This window comes from Gigantopelta aegis, chromosome 8, assembly GCF_016097555.1.
Source record: "Gigantopelta aegis isolate Gae_Host chromosome 8, Gae_host_genome, whole genome shotgun sequence".
Lineage (NCBI taxonomy): Eukaryota > Metazoa > Mollusca > Gastropoda > Neomphalida > Peltospiridae > Gigantopelta > Gigantopelta aegis.
The window spans coordinates 59195169-59213996 of NC_054706.1; the positions used below are offsets into that span (position 1 = coordinate 59195169).

Genomic DNA, 18828 nt, shown 5'->3' on the forward strand with positions numbered 1-18828 from the left:
TAATGGTATTGTGTGTGTGGATTCATATATAAGTGCATGCACTGAAATAAGAAGAAAAAAAGCGAACATGTAAATGGTGTCTCGGGGCACCACAAAAAAGTACTGAGTTCACTTTAATAAATTGTGCATAACGTACGATATCTTGTAGATCTTATTGTGCCGCGCATTATAGCAGATTAACGAATACGATGGGAAAAGTGTGTTAGTATGTTGAGTTAAATTTACCGTGAAGTTCTGTGATTATATTGAAAATAATAATTGATTAATAAACTCTGCTGGCTGTTTTCAGAGCATCTGATATAAAAGGTAGCCATGAGCACACCGGAAACGAGCAAGATGAACAAAGAAAGGGCGACACACCAACATGGCGCCGCAGGTAAAGATAGTCTGACCCCTAGGGGCAGTGGATCGATGCTTAAAGCTAAGGTTTCCCGGAGTCTGTCGACATCTCAGGGTGATAAAATCATGCACGAGTCGGTCAAATCTGCAGAGCTTTCGGTGGACGATAGAGCTCCTGGTGTGTTAAAGATATTTGGAGAATCTATTCTTCCAGGAGCAGAATACAAGAGTGTCCTTGCCTCGTCAAGATCCACATCACAGGAGCTCGTCAAACAAGCCTTGGAAAGATACAGCCAGCCAGCAAATGTTTACAAGCAATATGTGCTCTGCGATTCTGTTGGAAAACAGACTTCGGATAACGTCTGGAATACGGTTTATGTTCGTGTCCTTGGCGATTCTGACAAACCATTAGAGCTGCAAGATTTCTGGAAACCTGTGGAAGGATTTTGCAGACGCTACGAGTTGCACAAGAGAAGTGACGTTATTCGTGAAATTGTAGCAGACGACACTTCGGGAATTAATGAAAATGCCCGAAAGATTATGATCTCTAAACTTCCTGCTGGTGCAATTCCCTACACGACTTTATGGGGTGGTGCAGGCGATGCTAGTGACGATATGTCCAAAGGTAATAGTATTAATGTGCACGATCTTTCAGACAGCAATTCGAAAGCAAAAATGTCTAGTACTTTTGCACTGCATCCATATTTACTGACTCTTAGAGGCTTCGATACACACACTGATTCAATGCAATATCCCTTAAAGTCCAAATGTACTACAGTAGGGAAGTTCAAAGGGCACCCATACGCGTCAGAAATAGGACTACCTGCTCCTGATATTCTTCCACTACACTGTCGTTTGTATTTGAAGTCCTTACAACAGTGCATATCGAGCTTCCATTCTGATCAGAGATATTCCTTCTTTGTGGAAGTGGATGTGCTGGAATCTGCCAGAGTTACAATCAATGGACACAATGTCCACGGAAGGACCGACATGTATGCAGGGGATGTACTGACCGTGGGGAGACACTACATGTTTCTGTACAAAGACCCCACAGGTGGACACGACATCCCTCAACAACTGTGTTGGTTCACGCGCAGTCAGAACTACATCAACGCAACGCTGTCGTCGCGATCAGTCGTGGAGGAGCACGGCCTCGAAGACCAGTTCAACGTGACGTCATCAGAAGACCTGACGTCTGCTTCCTTCGAGGCGGCAGATGATCTGCAGCAGGGATACCAAGTTAGTTTGATGTATTCCAAAGAAAAGGAAGATCAGCTCGTTAACGCCATTACGGAGATTCATTGTGCTGGAACGGGGGACTACACCCTAGCCCCAGCAGTATTCTTTGTGGCTTGCTTAGACTGTGCTGTCAGGAAATTCAGCAGGCACCACATTAGTAATCTATACAAACGGATTTTATACTGTATTCGTACGAAAATAGCGGTAAGTATCTTTCAATAGTTGCTAGTAGTAGTTGACAACATACACACTCATGGACACACTGATAGTGTAATAGTCAAATCTATGATTAATTGGAAGTACTTGTATTAAAACATTTTCATATATTTTATCCTGCATATATATGATATTATAAAGGCTGGCAATCCATAAAAGCAGGGCTTTAGACTGCAACAAAGCTAAGGCAATAAACGCTGGGACCAAAATAAGTATATAACTAAAATAAGCACACCCAAACTATTATGTAGAAGCATGCTGACCTCAAAACGTTTCACCTTAAAACCACTCAAATGTTATGCTTAAATGAGATTAAAAGAACTTGAACTGCGGTACTGAATATATACAACAATTCGTCAGCTGTTAACAGCAAAATACCTAGCTGTTTTCGGAACACACAAAAAACCTGTTGTACCCATTTGAGATACTAAAACCCTGACAACAACTCCAACGGCAATGCTAGAGTTATAAAATAATAAACAGTACCCATTATAAATAACACGATAGCATTAGGCCCTGGAACATCTGTGATAAAAGTCACTTTAGTTTTTGTAGATACACTAAACAAATGTCCCTGTATCTTGTTTGTTCCATTACTTTGATTTATCTAACTCAATGGTTGCTATTTTTTATATTTGCAGAGTCTAGCCAAGACGTTTTCATCTCAACGGTATCAAAGGTTTGTGTTACTTTGTAGTACATTTACTGTTTAAACAGGTTTTGGCTTTAAATTTACAACTTTCCGTTCACAAACTAATATATAATTATGTCAAACCAATCGTATTGTAGAACCAAGGTATGTTGACCATTTCGAGATTTCCCCTCTTAAGCAGCTCCCCACAACTGGTGTATCAAAAGTCGCGGTATTTGCATAAAACGGCCAACTCACTGTTATTAGGTATCTAAACCATGTGTTACAATAACCATACGTTTGTAAATAAAATAATAACCGTAGCTAAACAAATACAGACACGGATCCACGAGGATGGTGCTGAAGGTCAGCGCCTCAACCCCAATTCAATGTTGTTTTTGTTGGGGTTTTGTTTTAGTGGGGAAAATATATCTTGGTCAGCTTGATATTTTTTTGGAAGATTACAATATAGATAATACATGTTAACGAATGCGTTCCTTTGAATATTGTAGATGCCCTTTTAAATGTTGCAACTCCTCGCTAAATACTGGAGATGACTGTTTTAAACATTGTATCCCCCTCTAGGAAAATCCCCCATCCACCGCTAAAATGTACCGAGATGGTGTTAAAATATACATTCCATTTTTGATTTTTCCTCATGCAGTCATGCTGTAATATTGGTCTACCAGCTTGCTGACAAACAGGGTCACTAAAATAACAAGTAAAACGTGTATGCAGTACAGATTAGTCGTTGCAGTACCGTGTAGGCATCCGTGATGGCCGCAAATCGACTAGTCACTTCATGTTCAGCTGTTTTGAGAGTGGCAGCTAGTCTTCCCGCAGATTTGTCAGGAAGGAGTGGCAGTCCTCTTATAAGACAGTTCACATGACAGAGTTTTATGGTAGCAGTCATGGACTTGTCAAAACGTCCCTTTAACTCTACTTTGTGCAGTGATACGCAGAGCCGTAGCTAGCGGGAGGGGGGGGGGGGCAAGGGGGTGAGTTGCCCCCCAGATAAAATCTGGAAAAAAATATACACTTAAAGAAAATTCTCTTCTTAACCGTTTAACGAGTTTTAGACTACTAACTAATGAGAATCAGTTGCCCCCCCCCCCCCCCCCACCACCACCAACAAAACATCCAAGCTACGGCCCTGATGCGATTTTTGATTATGGTAACAGTTTTGTCATTAAGATGTAAGTGCACTTCTACTAACGAATGAATGAAGGGGTACACAATTGAATGAATGAATGGATGAATGATTGTTCGACGACTCCTCAGTACAAATAATATATTGGGCTATTAGTATTGGGTGTCAAAAGCAAACGTAAACATATATTCCGTGAAATACAAGGTAACAAAATAAACGTATGCTATTAATTTTGTCATTCCAGTCAGTTGTTTGATCCAAATGCGTTGGAGAAGGACAAAGATCCTTTACGACATCTGTTTTTCTGGCTCTCCAACTGTGTTCAGCTGTACACGCACTTGCAGCACGACGTGACGTCATATGGCGCCAACCCGGACCCAGAAGATGACCGGTACGCCGGTCTGCACGAGCTTGTCGTTGGGTTGGAGGATATGATCAGTTTCACCTTCCAGCAGACGATCTACTCCGTTACTAAGGTCGGTGGAGATCGATTTGTCAAGCGTTTAGTTGCTACGAAAAGTTAACGTTTGTTTTATTTAACGACACCACTAGAACACATTGATTAATTAATCATCGGCTATTGGATGTCAAACATTTGGTAATTTGGACACCTAGTCATGAGAGGAAACCCACTACATTTTTCCTAATGCAGCAAGGGATCTTTTATATGCACTTTTCCCACAGACCGGAAAGCACATACCACAGCCTTTCACCGGTTGTGGTGCACTGGTTGGAACGAAAAGAAACCCAATCAGGTGAATGGATCCACCGGGATGGTTCGATCCTGCGACGCAAACACCTCAGACGATAGTTGCCACGAGAAAAGAATTGCGAAAAAAAATCTTACACACGGGTGTAAGGGATGGCCCGTTGTACAGATAAATATCGTCTCCAATATATGTTGAAGATAACGCTTCAGACTTGTGACTGGCTTCTCCACGGTGATGATCCGGTCACCAGAGTCATACCATCCAATACAATAAAGATGACCGAAATTAATTGTTCTGTGACGTGTGAGTTAACGTGAAACTGATTACAGTATGACGTTTAAGTTTTGGATGTGTAAGAAATAGAATACAACATTCGTATCCGTTAGATACCATTTATCTTACAACCCGTGGTTTAAAAACGTATCCAACTTGCTTTCGCTCGTTTTAAGATAAATGGTATCCAACGGCCCACTCGTGTAGTATTCTCTGGAACAGTTCTTACGCTATCGAGTGTAAAGCTCTTTCAGCTCCAAGTCTGAGTAAATGTATAACTTATTGGGAAAGGGCAAAGTCACTGCCGTTGACCTCTCTTTCTTGGACAGTTCAGGTTGCCGAATTAGAGTAGGTTGGATGGCAGTTCTCCAAGTTAATGTGTATAGTATTGCCTAGTAAGAATAATTACTTATTATTAGTAGTACCGCAAACGATTTCGTCCAACCAACGTAATATGTCTTAGCATCGATTTTCTTATGACAGAGGATACTCGTTCTGTACTGGACATAAGCATTGGCGATGTCAGAGTTTGCCCAAAATTAGACGTGTCAATAGATATGAACACATTAATAGCTTTCCCATTTTCAGCGTAATAAAAGTTTGAAACCAGAATGTCCATTCATTATTTTACAGGTTCATTATCCTCTGATATCTGCTATCCCTAGCACAGATTTCCTTATGGTATAGGATACTCGTTCTGTACTGGACAGAATCATTGGTGATGTCAGTGTTTGCCCCAAACAGACGTGTCTGAACCGTCTTGCGATATGAAAACATTAGTAGCTGTCCCACTTTCAATGAAACCGGAATGTCCATTGTTTTGCAGGTTCTTTACCCTCTGATATCTGCCATCCTGGACAGCAACCCGTTCTGTAGTAGCGAGTACATGGAGAAGGATGCCGTTGCTCAGACAATCAACATACTGCAGACCACCAGGGACGTAGCGTCTGACGTAAGGCTGCACAGTGACGTCAGCAAACAGCTCACGATGTACCTCTTCTTCTTCCTGAGTACATCCATGTTCAACAGGATCATTGCAAAAGGTATTCTCTTCAAGTTCACAATAGAGGCAGGTTTCACTAGGTGGGGTACGCCTTTATTTTCCGAAAAAAACTAACATGCACTGTATATTATATATAACATTAACGTGCATTAGAGGCCTATTGTCTACATTTTTCCTGGACGTATACCTATAAGTTTAGCCTAATATTGCATTGTGAAAACTGTTTTAGCCTCAGCGGCGGGAGGGTGGGGGGGGGGGGGTCGTCCTTACCTTTCCCCAGCCTACTCCTCTATAATTGGTTGCTTAACATAGGTTAATAACTGACAATTAGATAACTTGGGAGAAATAGTAAGGTAGTCTGTTAAAGGTTTCTGCTTTTTAAAAACAAAATGGCATCTTGTGCAAAATTTTAAATATAGTTGTATTTGGATAACTAAATATTTGGTTTACTACAGACATTGCTGTTTGAAATATAATATTTGCTTCATGGTTAGTTTCAGAGCAGGATGAGTGTGCTTACAACTGGACGTTTGGAGTTCGTCTGCAAGCCACTTTGAGTCGTTTGGAAGATTGGGCGGCAAGTGCTGACCTTGAAATGGACTACCTTCGAATATCTGAAAAACTCATAGCTGTCGCTGATCTGCTAGCTATGTCTAAGCATATACTGATGCGAGTAGGTGTTAAACCAACCGTTTTTTTAGTATAAATATTCTGACAGAAATAATTGTGTTATTTTTTTCTCTCTTTTGCAGCTGTCTGTAGCCAATACCTTTTTTTTTAAATAAGAAATTACCTACGGTATTTGTTACAGTTAGTCCGATACATCTGCCGTCAACTGAATCAAACTCAACTCAGTTGACAGAAAATATATCGGACTAGTAGGCCCTATTGCATCAGGATTGGACATAGAGTTGTATGCTTTCATGTTGGTTTTATATATTTTATGTTAAGCTCAGATTGTCAGCTGTTAGAACGAAGTTGGCCATCTCGACTGTTGCGTTGTAATTTCCCCACCCCCGATTTACGACGAGTGCGCTCAGCTTAACAACTAGTGGGTTATACGACGAGAATTGAGTTGTAAGAACGCTCAAACTAACAACTGGACTGCCGTAGAAGTCGTGATTACAGAAAGTTGGCCAACTTTGTATTGACAGTTGGTAGTCTTCAACCTAGCATAAGAACACACTTTTGTACCCAGTTTTGTGCAGTTAATTGCATGGTTTCATCGTCTTTAACTTGCAGATGGATTGGCAAGCCTTTCGTAATCAGTTTTCTCCCCTGAATGAAGTACAACTTCTGAAGTTGCTTAGCAACTATGATCTCGGCCCCCGACGACAGGCACCAAAAGATTGGTTCCCAACTGACATGGCAACCTTTAATCTCCAGAGTACACAAGGTTTGTGTCAGCGATTCTCTGAAGTATTTTTATGAACTTGGTTTCCTGTCAGGCCCGTAGGGACAATATCTGGAGTGAAAGGGTGAGGGTGAGGGCAACATTTCCAGTGAGGGTCACGCTCACCATAGTGTGCGTGTGTGTGTGGGGGGGGGGGGGGGACACGCCATATTTTACCTCTATTTAAAAAAAAACCCCAGACATTTCATTTTAGTACTCTGAATGTGATTTGAGTGTGGAGTGTAAAGGTCCCCTGAAAGACAAAACAGTTCCCATATTCCAAATCATTTCTCTGCACACGGCAGTCAAAACGGCAATACCCGTTTCCTACTCTGATATTCCCTATTTGGGGGGCAGGAAACAGACACCTTAGCAAAGATATGTGAGGTGGGGGTTGGGTGGGGAAATACGCCCAAGTGAGGTGCGTGGGTACAAGCAGATATTTTGGTTTATATAGATACATGTAGTAAGATGAAAATAAATACATGTAGTTTAGGTTCAGTTCCTAGGTGGGGGGGGGGGGGGTGTATTATTTACGGTTAAATGACGTCTGATGTATTGTTAAGGACCACATAGACAATGAGAGAGGAAACCTGCTGTCGCCATTCCGTGAGCTACACTTTTCAATTAGCAACAAGGGATCTTTTATATGCACTATCCCAGACAGGATTTTATATACCATGGCCTTTGTTATAGCAGTGGGTATACCGACAGGAATGGATCCTACATCGATCGTGCATCAGGCGAACGTTTTACCACTGGACTATGTCCTGCCCCCTATGTTTTTGATCGCTATACATTACTTATATTTATTGCAGATCTTCAAGTTAGTCTGTCGTCTCATCCAGCATTCGTGGTACCTAAGGAAGGAGCAAAAGTGGATCTAACGCAACATTTCCCTGAAGGTCTCTACAGACAACTTGATGTTCTACAAAACCTGTATGGCGCCATTGAAGGTTAATACCAACGTGTTCATATTTGCATATTTGTTATATATTAATATCAAGTTAAACTGCATTCATAAGAACTGCCCCTGCGCGTGCTGTAACCTCACCGTGGTGCAGGGGTGTAACATTCTCTTTGAGAATGGCCAATACAGCACATAATTGAAATTTTGAGTAAAAGTCAGTATCTATCTGTGATATTTGTATTTTTGCACAGTTCTTTACACTGTTTTTAGTTAAATCTTGAATTCTTATATTGATGTTGATCATCACTTTATTTTTTTGCATTACCATAGTTTGACACCCAATAGTTGATGTATTTTTCGTGCTGGGGTGTCGTTAAACATTCCTTCATTCATTCATTCAAAGGAACTGTTTTTGATATTTAGAACAGAAATGTTCCTTCTCGTTTCTCAAAATGGTAAACGAATTAAACCACATTGCTATCAGTTCATTTAATTTTATTTCTGTGCTTGTATCCTATTACGGTTCAAACACGCTGTCGTGGGCATACATTTCAGATATCTATGCTGTCTTTCCAGGACGGGTCGAGTCAAGCAAGACTCGAGTCCATTCACAGTACTCCAGTACATGTGCAAGGAAGAGCACAGCACTTTCATTTAATTATATGTTTTTACGTCATTTTGCCGGTTACATTATAGGGCTGTGAGACATGGAGAGAATATGAAAGTCGAATGTGTGGAATGCAGTTCAATGGCATGGTTAGGCATCCATGTTCAGTGCTGGAATTAAGAATGAATGAATGAATGAATGAATGTTTAACGACACCCCAGCACGAAAAATACATCGGCTATTGGGTATCAAACTATGATAAAGGCAAAAAATGGATGTCAACGGTCTAAATGTGAATGGTAGAAATGTCAACGGTCAAAATTTCAGTGGGGAAAATTTCAATAGTCAACAATCAAAGCACTGGAATTAAGATGCATAATGCTATTTTACTTTATTCCTTAGTCTCATTATTATCTAGTAAGTGTCGGGGATTCGGATCCGGGTCGAGTTTGACCCTTGAGTACTTGAGTCCAATATTTTGGACTCGTAGAGGCCCTAGTGAAGTGGCCACTCGCCTACCCATTGAATTGTTAATGCTCGCTCTTGGTAGGAGCCAGTACCACGATACGAACGTAGTACCTACCCAGTGGCGGATCCAGAAAATCCATTTAGGAGGGGGCCCAATGACATGAGGCGGAATGCCAATGGAATTTTGAAGGAGGCTTGGAGGGGATCGTAAAAAAATTAAAATTAATATATAATAAAATTATAATTGTTGCAAAATTTAGGGGGCGGGCCCTTGCCCCCCCCCCCCTAGATCCGCCTCTGCTACCAGCATTGAAAGCCGATGGCTTGACCACTACCTAGCCGATGCCGATTAACCATCAGTTAACAAAGATTCCTCATTTATATTTTTTGTATAGATGACAACGACAGTGGCCTCAGTGTTAGTAACACACCGCGTGTATCATTCGAGCCAAGACAGACAGGTCCCAAGACGCCATTCTACTACACCGCAGGGCACCAGGAGAGAAACCATCCTGATCAAAATCCAGCATCACACAAAATGCGACAGAGTCATCCGTGGACAACACAACCTCAGAATCACAAATTCAATTCGTTCGTGGAATCTCAACAAAATTCAAACGACAACGACGACTGGTTGCAGAAACCATCAACGCAGGTAACGAATGCCAGTCATTCTCAAACGATGTCGAAAAGCATGTCGGGTAAGACAGTGACAAGGAAGGTAAATTCGACTTTTAAAGTTCCACCTCTGAAGCTTCCAACAAACGATGAACCAGGTTCTCCAGAAGAACCTTCTCTGGTTCATCGAAAGTCCTCATCCTCGGCGTTGCCGAAAAACATCTCTCGGTCCGTGGACAGCCTGCATCAGACCGGCGTCTCGACACGAAGTAGACACTGCTCTGCCGCAGCGTCGTCTTCACCACCATCGCGTACAAGCAGCCATCTTGACTCCCAAGGCAACAGCAACAAAAGGCAGAACGAGATGTCCCATAGAACCCAGTCGTATTCTGATGAAGTTTCAAATAAGAGGAGATATTCAGGGTCCAACAGCATTGCAACTAACAATATATGGAAGGAGTTACCGCACGAAGCTTTCAGTAAATCAGGTAAATGAAACATAAAACTATAACTTAAATATTTTATTGGTTTATTTTATAAATAATTTCAGTTTAATTTGCCATAAGAAGAATAGTAAAAGTGTTTTGGAAATAAAAAATAAAAAACCCCACTATTTTTGTGTGCAATTTAGAAAACAATCAGCTCAGAAATAAATACGTTGTAGTACATACCATAGTAAGAAAACGATGTTCCCGATTGGAAGAACTATAGTTTAAGTTGTAATCAACTAAAAGTCGTCATATTAAACAGTTTTCTTCTGACGATGCCAACATTTAGTTGACGAAACGTTGAAGTTTTTACTTTGTGGTTTTCATCAGAGACTTTGTTTTAATTATAATATTAAACAGGGTAATTGTTAATCTAGATATACAGTCTGGTGCAACTTGGTTTGTTAATTTAATACATGATAAATATTTTACAACATGAATAACCCATTCATTTGTTTTATTACAATTATCAGAGATTTCGAATACATTTTGAAGTCTCATAGTCTCCAGTACAAGTACATCCTGTACAAGTATATCCTGTACAAGTATATCCTGTACAAGTATATCCTGTACATCGATATCTTGAACTGTGTAGTAATGACTTTAATTATAATGGTCAGGGCCCCGTTCCACGAAGCGATCTTAGCCCTAAGATCACCTTAGTGCATAAGGTAGCTGTGAACTTAAGGTGATCTTAGGGCTAAGATCGCTTTGTGGAACGGGGCCCTGGTAAATTTTAATGTAATTATTACACAATTTACAATGTTTTTAAAACACTTGTGTTGCAGACTGCTAACTTTACTTACATCAAACAAAATTCAGGTATGATTTTATGTACAAAGTGGTACAATTTTGCTTTATGCGTGTTTGTTTGTTGCATTGCTTATTGTTTTAATTAATTTGATATTTCGCTTTGGTAATAGATAAACTTTTGGCCTACTGCATAATATATTTTCCTTTTGCTGACAATGCATGATTGTACCGCTGTATGCTTTATTTTTAATGATTAATCGTACAACCATCATGCTTTGTGTTGTAATCGGAAATTCTTTGCCTTTTCTTATTATTATTTGTAGTATTATTAGGATTTGTTTAAATTGTCTAGTTGAGCAAAAATAATCACGCAGCTGTCTGTTTTCAGTATTGTTTATAATTATAATTATTTATACTTGTGATGACTGAATGTGCATTGTAAACATAGTCTGGACATACATATGTTATTTTTTGCTTCAGGGGCTGCGGCACAAAGGCTGGGAATGCCGTATTTTAACACACTGAAATTCAAATTTTGTTTTCGAAGGAGCATGCCCCCTCACCCCCCCCCCCATCCCCCCCAACAACCTCACGAACAGGTTCGGGAACTCAATAATGAATTACAATAATAATGTATTTGCATTACCACCCCACCCCCACCCCTGACCAGCACACTAGCACACACACGTGCGCACACGTCTTTCAAATACACTCCGCAGTCTCTATGCAATATGTTGATGATTCTGATTTGAACTCAATACAGAGAGTGACTGAGGTGTATGTTTATGCATGCGAGTTTAGCATGCTTCTTTAATTGCATATATATTTGATGTATATATTAAAATAATATGATAAAATAAATTATCAACAGAACTCAATCTATCCTATAATATAATTCACCATTATGATATAATATAAAATATCGTTTATCACTACTATTAAAATATTCCAAGTGAAATCGAAACTTCTCTAAACTTCTAATGTATGAGCTTTTTTTTATTGTTTTTTAATATTTTACAAATCATATGGACGGTGGGTAGACGGTTCATTTATTTATATTAATATATATACTCTTCAAAAGAGTAGGGGAACCTGAAATATTTATGTTAATATCAACTATTAGACCGAACATACGTTTTTACCACAGACATCCTAGTAAAGAACGTTCAGGTCTGTTTATCAACATATCAAAACACAGTTGCCCCGTACACGTGCGTGGGGTGTCATTCTCGATTTTGACGATTTCCAGGAAGGTCCATTCATCACTGTGGAACATTATTTCTGTCAATATTTTTTGTTCTGTTGATCATACAGTTGTTACTGTTTTGTTTTTAGTAATTTTTAGCGTTTGAATTTGCGATTGACTGTTAAAAAACGTCAACTTTCAAATTTCACTTCTGACCTCAATCATTCTTCAAAATCTTTGGTGGTCATAAAACCTACTGTAATACTGAACTACCGGTTGTAATGTTTGCCCAATTAATTCACAATTATCATATAACCATTCCCCACAGCTAATATACTTTACAATTTTGGCAATTGTAAATTTTTATTAGAGTTCCCCTACTTTTTTGAAGAGTATATAAATGAACTAGTGTACGTTTTTTTTAACCTTTTTGTTATAATTGGAACCATACACATCAGAGGCGAATGCAGGATTTTTCTAGGGGTGAGATCTTTAAGGCTTTTAAAAAGGTGGTTTAGAGTATACCAAAATATGCTAGTTGACATTCATTATATTATATAGCAGTATTCCCCAGAAACAGCCAGCCGGAATATATAACACTTATGAAGTGAAAAGGGTAGGTCGCCGCGTAGGGTTATTTTCAGATAGGCACATCAAGTCAGCATCCAATTTACCTATTCAACCATCATTTGTGTTTTAAGAAACGAGATAATCATTTATTTTGGTAAGGGGTCAGGCAAGATAATAATATGTTTTGCCACTGGGCGTCAGACACTCGGCCCCAGTACGCCAAGTGATGTGTGTTGAGAATACATGAGTGGCCGTTAGATACTATTTATGATTTATATCACAATTTGTTTTAATACTTATTTCACGAGCGAAAGCGAGTTGGATACATTTTAAAATAGTTTTTAAGGTCTCACTACACAGATGTCATCTGCCATTGAAACCCATGTTAAACTGCCCAACTTCAAGCGAAGATTGCCCATAGAACGGGTTCTCGTTGGCACTAACAACATACACCATTGCAAACATACATTATATAAGCATTTATTTTCACTCCAAAATTGAGAACATTTCCGTCTCAGTTTTTTGCTATACGACCGCATCTGGCTGTAGTACCGGTCCGAATAGGTGGTTCATTAACCGATTCACTCCGGCTGTCACTTGCGCTATATACCCATGTCCCAAAAGGTCGATGCACAATATTACAAAATAACATGGGCAAAATACAGCCAGAAGGCTTACCATTAAGCATACATATTGTTTTAATTCTTCACCATTTGCTAGAAGTGAATATGTGACCCATAACATGTGTCCCAATTAGGAACTATAGTGGACCGTGATGAATGAACTGTCACCCGGAAGTGATCTGTGTAGTGAGACCTTAAAGTCTAGTGACCGATTTTGTCAAACTTGGTATGAAGTCAGTTTGATAATTTGGGTCATTTACACCATGAAAAGCTATACTAGAGCCATGTAACTTATGAACTCTAACCAATACACCAAAAGATAGATGCACCATACCATCCAATAAAACTTCATATCACATTGTTACTCCTCGGTCATCCACACAATAGATGGTCATCAAACAAACAGCCACTATATGGTAATGTATGACCTTGTTGGTAGTTCTGATATGGGGAACATACAAAGAAGCTAATTATCTAGTGAGTTCATTAAAAATATTAGTTTCCATCAATTGTTGCTAGGGGCAACAATTGTTTCATAATGAAGTGTTGAAATCCTGTTTTTTTCTGTATATTTCAGCATGAAGATCCACATATTATTAATGGCAGATACAAATTCCACTTTCATAGTAGAATACTATGTTATATATTCACAATACCATCAAAACTGTGTGTCATTATGACTGTACATTCGAAAAAATTCATTATGCACAAAATCACAGAAATTAGGGTGAATTTGGATATTGACCTTGTGACCTTGAATTTTGACCTTTTACAATGAGAAACTCAGTGTTAGACACTCAGATCAATTTATTTATTACATTAAGTATACTAGAATATACATTTTGACACACACACCCCTAAAAAATAAAAAGAAAATAAAAATAAAAATAATAAAAATAAATAAAATTGACATGTTTGCAATATTTACCCAAATAGGGCCCCCATACACTTGGCTGAAATCCACATCGATGTAATTACCTTTTATAAGGATGCTACACTAGTACATTTTCATTTTGGCTTGCTAAACTTATATATTTTGGGATAAACAGTAATTTCATGTTTTACATTATGGTCTCACTACACAGATGTCATCTGCCATTGAAACCCATGTTAAACTGCCCAACTTCAAGCGAAGATTGCCCATAGAACGGGTTCTCGTTGGCACTAACAACATACACCATTGCAAACATACATTATATAAGCATTTATTTTCACTCCAAAATTGAGAACATTTCCGTCTCAGTTTTTTGCTATACGACCGCATCTGGCTGTAGTACCGGTCCGAATAGGTGGTTCATTAACCGATTCACTCCGGCTGTCACTTGCGCTATATACCCATGTCCCAAAAGGTCGATGCACAATATTACAAAATAACATGGGCAAAATACAGCCAGAAGGCTTACCATTAAGCATACATATTGTTTTAATTCTTCACCATTTGCTAGAAGTGAATATGTGACCCATAACATGTGTCCCAATTAGGAACTATAGTGGACCGTGATGAATGAACTGTCACCCGGAAGTGATCTGTGTAGTGAGACCTAAGCGAGTTATAAGATAAATGGTATCTAACGAACACAAAGGTAGCACCATATTTCTTATATATCTTGGAGAAAAAAACAACGGGTTTGAAACTAAAACTTCCTTTCGGCCCTAGCGTTTGTATTTAACTAACGCGGCACAGACAAATCAATTTCAGGTCAACTTACACGTCACAGAGTAATCGATTTATTTCGATTGTGGTTTTTATTATTATTATTATTATTATTATTATTATTATTATTGGGATATTATGGCAGTGGCCAGCTTGAGTCACCTCTAGCCCTCTCTTTGATGTGCTACATATCAATAAGGGGAGGGCTAGAGGTGACTCGAGCTAGGACATAGGCCTCGTTTCACGAAGCGAGCTTAGCGCTAACATCATCTTAAGTGCATACGGTAGTTACTAGATTGCTTCATGAAATGTGTCCCTGCTGTCATCACCTAGAAGCAGCCAGTCGTATGTCTTTATATTGTTATCTCTCTCTCTCACACACACACACACACACACACACACACACACTGTATACCGGTATATATATATATATATAATTATATATAAACCATTTTAGTTAAAGCCATTATTGTATGTCAGTAAGGGCTAATCGTAGGCCCGCTGTTTTGCTGCAAAACGTGATTGATCCTTATGAACTTGTATTGGGTAAATCCCGGGGTTTTTTTTCAAAACGCGATATACGCCAATTTAAAAAAAAATCACTTTTACTGAAAATGAAAAATAGATATATCGCGTTTTGCGCCTAAACTCTTCATATATATATAGTACTGTATATATCATTTTAAATGTTTAGAATCAGCCCACAACTCTACACCGGCCGGTCTTGATATGTTTGATAGCGGCGTACCACGATGTCGACGATCATTGCCGTACATGCAGGATACTACCCACAGTGACGTCACTGACAAGGTCGTCACGGTAACGTTGGAGAAAGAAGGGACACAACTCGGTCTTGGACTGATTGATGGTTTGGTGAGTGTCACATTTCTTTCATTTGCAGTGGCGTAGGAAGGTGCCATAAACATAAATACATATAAGTTTTCGCTGGATCAAGAAAAAAATTAATTAAAAAAATTAAAATACTACTACTACTAATAATAATAATAATTAAAAAAAACCCCACTGTGTTTGTCCTGAAGTTCCTACGGACTCCTGTACGTAACCTTCATTGCTTCATTGATGGTTCTAATAGACCAAATCAATTCCTATTGCCCATAATGTTAACGTTTACTAATAAACCTGACATAAGCAGCGTATCAACACACCCAGGAAGTACAGCAATAAAAAATGTGGCACCTCACATCTAATCTACCTGCAAGAAAATGGGGGGTCACATCCATTTAATTAATGTTTTTATTAGTCACCGTCATTTTTGCTGAAAATTGCATATCCATTTTTTTTTTTTTTTTTTTTTTCGGGGGGGGGGGGGGGTACTCCGCATTAGTTTCAACCTGTGGTATATACTGCATAACAACAGTATGACAAATAAAAGTGTATTATTTATTGTCAATGGATAATAGTATTTGCACAAATAATCAATGTCACATACTACTACCAATCACACCCACAGCTGTTTTTACTCCGTAAATAGTTGACGGTGCACCTCAGACTTTGATACGGAACTCTCTTCTTTGGTACTATGCAACCTGATCACCGAAGTTAGGCAAACAATAACATTTATTACTTGAAATCATGAACTAAAAGTGGAATGTTTTACTTTTCAGTACACTCCTCTACGTACGGCAGGAATATATGTGAAAAACATTCTTATTGACAGCCCTGCCTTTAGAAATAAACATTTGCAAATTGGTGATCGGATTCTGGCTGTTAATGGCAAAAGTATCATCGGTTTTGATTACCAAAGGTAAATACTTGACAAAGTTTTGATTTTACTGAAATATCTATTTTCAGTGGTGCATACGAATTCTTTTTAGGTAAATGTACATTGTGAACATTAGAAATTAATTTAAATAATTTGCCATTGTCCTTTTAAAAATAATTGAATTTCTCTTCCAAATGAAATTACTACTAATAACCAGTGGTCTTCAGCAATACTATTAGAAAGAAGAAAGAAATGTTTTATTTAACGACGCACTCAACACATTTTATTTACGGTTATATGGCGTCAGGCATATGGTTAAGGACCACACAGATATTGAGAGAGGAAACCTGCTGTCGCCACTTCATGGACTACTCTTTTCGATTAGCAGCAAGGGGTCTTTTATATGCACCATCCCACAGACAGGATAGTACATACCACGGCCTTTGTTACACTAGTTGTAGAGCACTGGCTGGAATGAGAAATAGCCCAGTGGGTCCACCGACGAGGATCGATCCTAGACCGACCGCGCATCAAGTGAACGCTTTACCACTGGGCTACGTCCCGCCCCTTTTAGATAAGCACTACTGTATACAGGTTTTGTTTACATGTACATGTACCTACTCTAAATAATATGAATAGTAAACAATAAACGTGGGGTTAATATTGTAAATGTCTTTCAACATGTCAACATAATTTTGCCACGCGTAATTATTTTCCAATTGACAAAAATGTGCAATAAATCTGTATAACCGCACTTTTTAAACTTCACCTCTCACTGAGACAAACTTCCTTATCGCGCCAACAACGTCATTTAGGGGCGTGATAAAAGTCAGTTGTCGCAATAACTTACTCGTGGAATGCATGCTTATTGCAAGCATTCGATGTTCTGATTGACAGCGGGTAGGTTATCGCACTCGGAACTACCGACTGTCAATCAAAACATACCGGCTGTCAATCAAAACATACCAGCTGTCAATCAAAACATTAAAAATGTAACAACCATGCATACCACTCGTACGTTTATATAGTAACTTTAACGTATCAACTGTACTGGTAATATAACAGTCTGGTTTTGATTACATACACATGTATTTGCTTTTAATTTATAGCATACTGTCACCGTAATGTATTTATAACACTGCAACAGGGGCGTAACGTGGTCTGAACCTGGGGAGAGGGAATCGAATATGAACCTATAGAGTACCCTTGTGTCTGCATTTTCCCTGGTTACGTATATGAATAGCCAAATGTTGAACTGTAAAAATATTTTAGCCAACTTCCAGGTGCGGGTCCAGGGGTTTATAAAGGGGGGCGGACATGGTAAGTTGTGTTTGAACCGGCTTTTATTATTTACTTTTGTAACGGAGAAAAAAAGGGGTGCGGGTCCCTTGGCACCTCCCCTTATACCACGCCTGACCTCCCTCAGACTATATTTATGTGCATCATAACTTTAATGTCTTCACTGATTTTCTTTGCAGTGCTATGAAACTCATCAAGACGTCGGGCCAGAGACTGAACTTTTTGATTGCTAAAGGAAATGAAAGCGTTATAAAGCAGATAGCATCCACAAAATACTAATACGCATTTGGTGATACATACGGCGAATTGTACCTGAGAAAATACGGTATACGGTATTAACCCTTTGAACCTTGTGGGCCACACTGGACAAGAAAGAAAGTATAATAGACCTAGGGTGAGACAACCTAGAATCAAGAGTTAATATATGAACGTGACGTGTGTTGGTGATAAAAGTGATGTCATTGAATAGATAGCATTATCTCGCCTTCATGTAAAATTCTTTAATCCCATTGGTTGTTTGCCGTTGGACAAATCCCTTATCCCCCTGTGGGCGGAGCCAAATTCTCTTATACCCCGTCTGTAATTTCCAACAGTTTCCAGCCGCCCCAGTTAATGCTAAAGCAATAATTAGATTATAAATAACATTGATAATCAACCAAGTATACATAATTAATTTTATTTTTACTATAAAATACACTATTTTAATACTTTTAAAAGCTGCAATGTTGAACTCGGCCACCTAATTACGGTCGTGGTGTTATTGTATTAATGCGCGATTAGCAACAGTTGTTGTTGTTTTGTTTTTTTAATATTTTTATTTTTTTACTTCATACATTTCTAATAAAAAAAAAGTTTTTTATTTTTGTTATTAATATCTGTTTCAGACAATTTCGTATTACAAACATTTGAAGTTAAAAACTCGTTTATCGACGGAACTATTTTTCGTCACTGGCAAGTGGTTTCGTTCGCGTCCGC

General features: G+C 38.8%; 1 protein-coding gene across 1 annotated transcript; it reads left to right on the plus strand.

Annotated features, from left to right (window-relative positions):
• Window positions 1–435: 435 nt before the first annotated feature.
• LOC121379363 (ras-associating and dilute domain-containing protein-like) lies at window positions 436–18445 on the plus strand. The gene is given in 13 exon segments (XM_041507947.1): window positions 436–1782; window positions 2436–2473; window positions 3820–4051; window positions 5385–5601; window positions 6056–6234; window positions 6804–6957; window positions 7773–7910; window positions 9335–9838; window positions 9840–10045; window positions 10834–10867; window positions 15526–15704; window positions 16457–16596; window positions 18033–18445. Coding segments are annotated over 13 exon segments (3438 nt in total). The 5' UTR covers window positions 436–465; the 3' UTR covers window positions 18133–18445.
• Window positions 18446–18828: the final 383 nt, after the last annotated feature.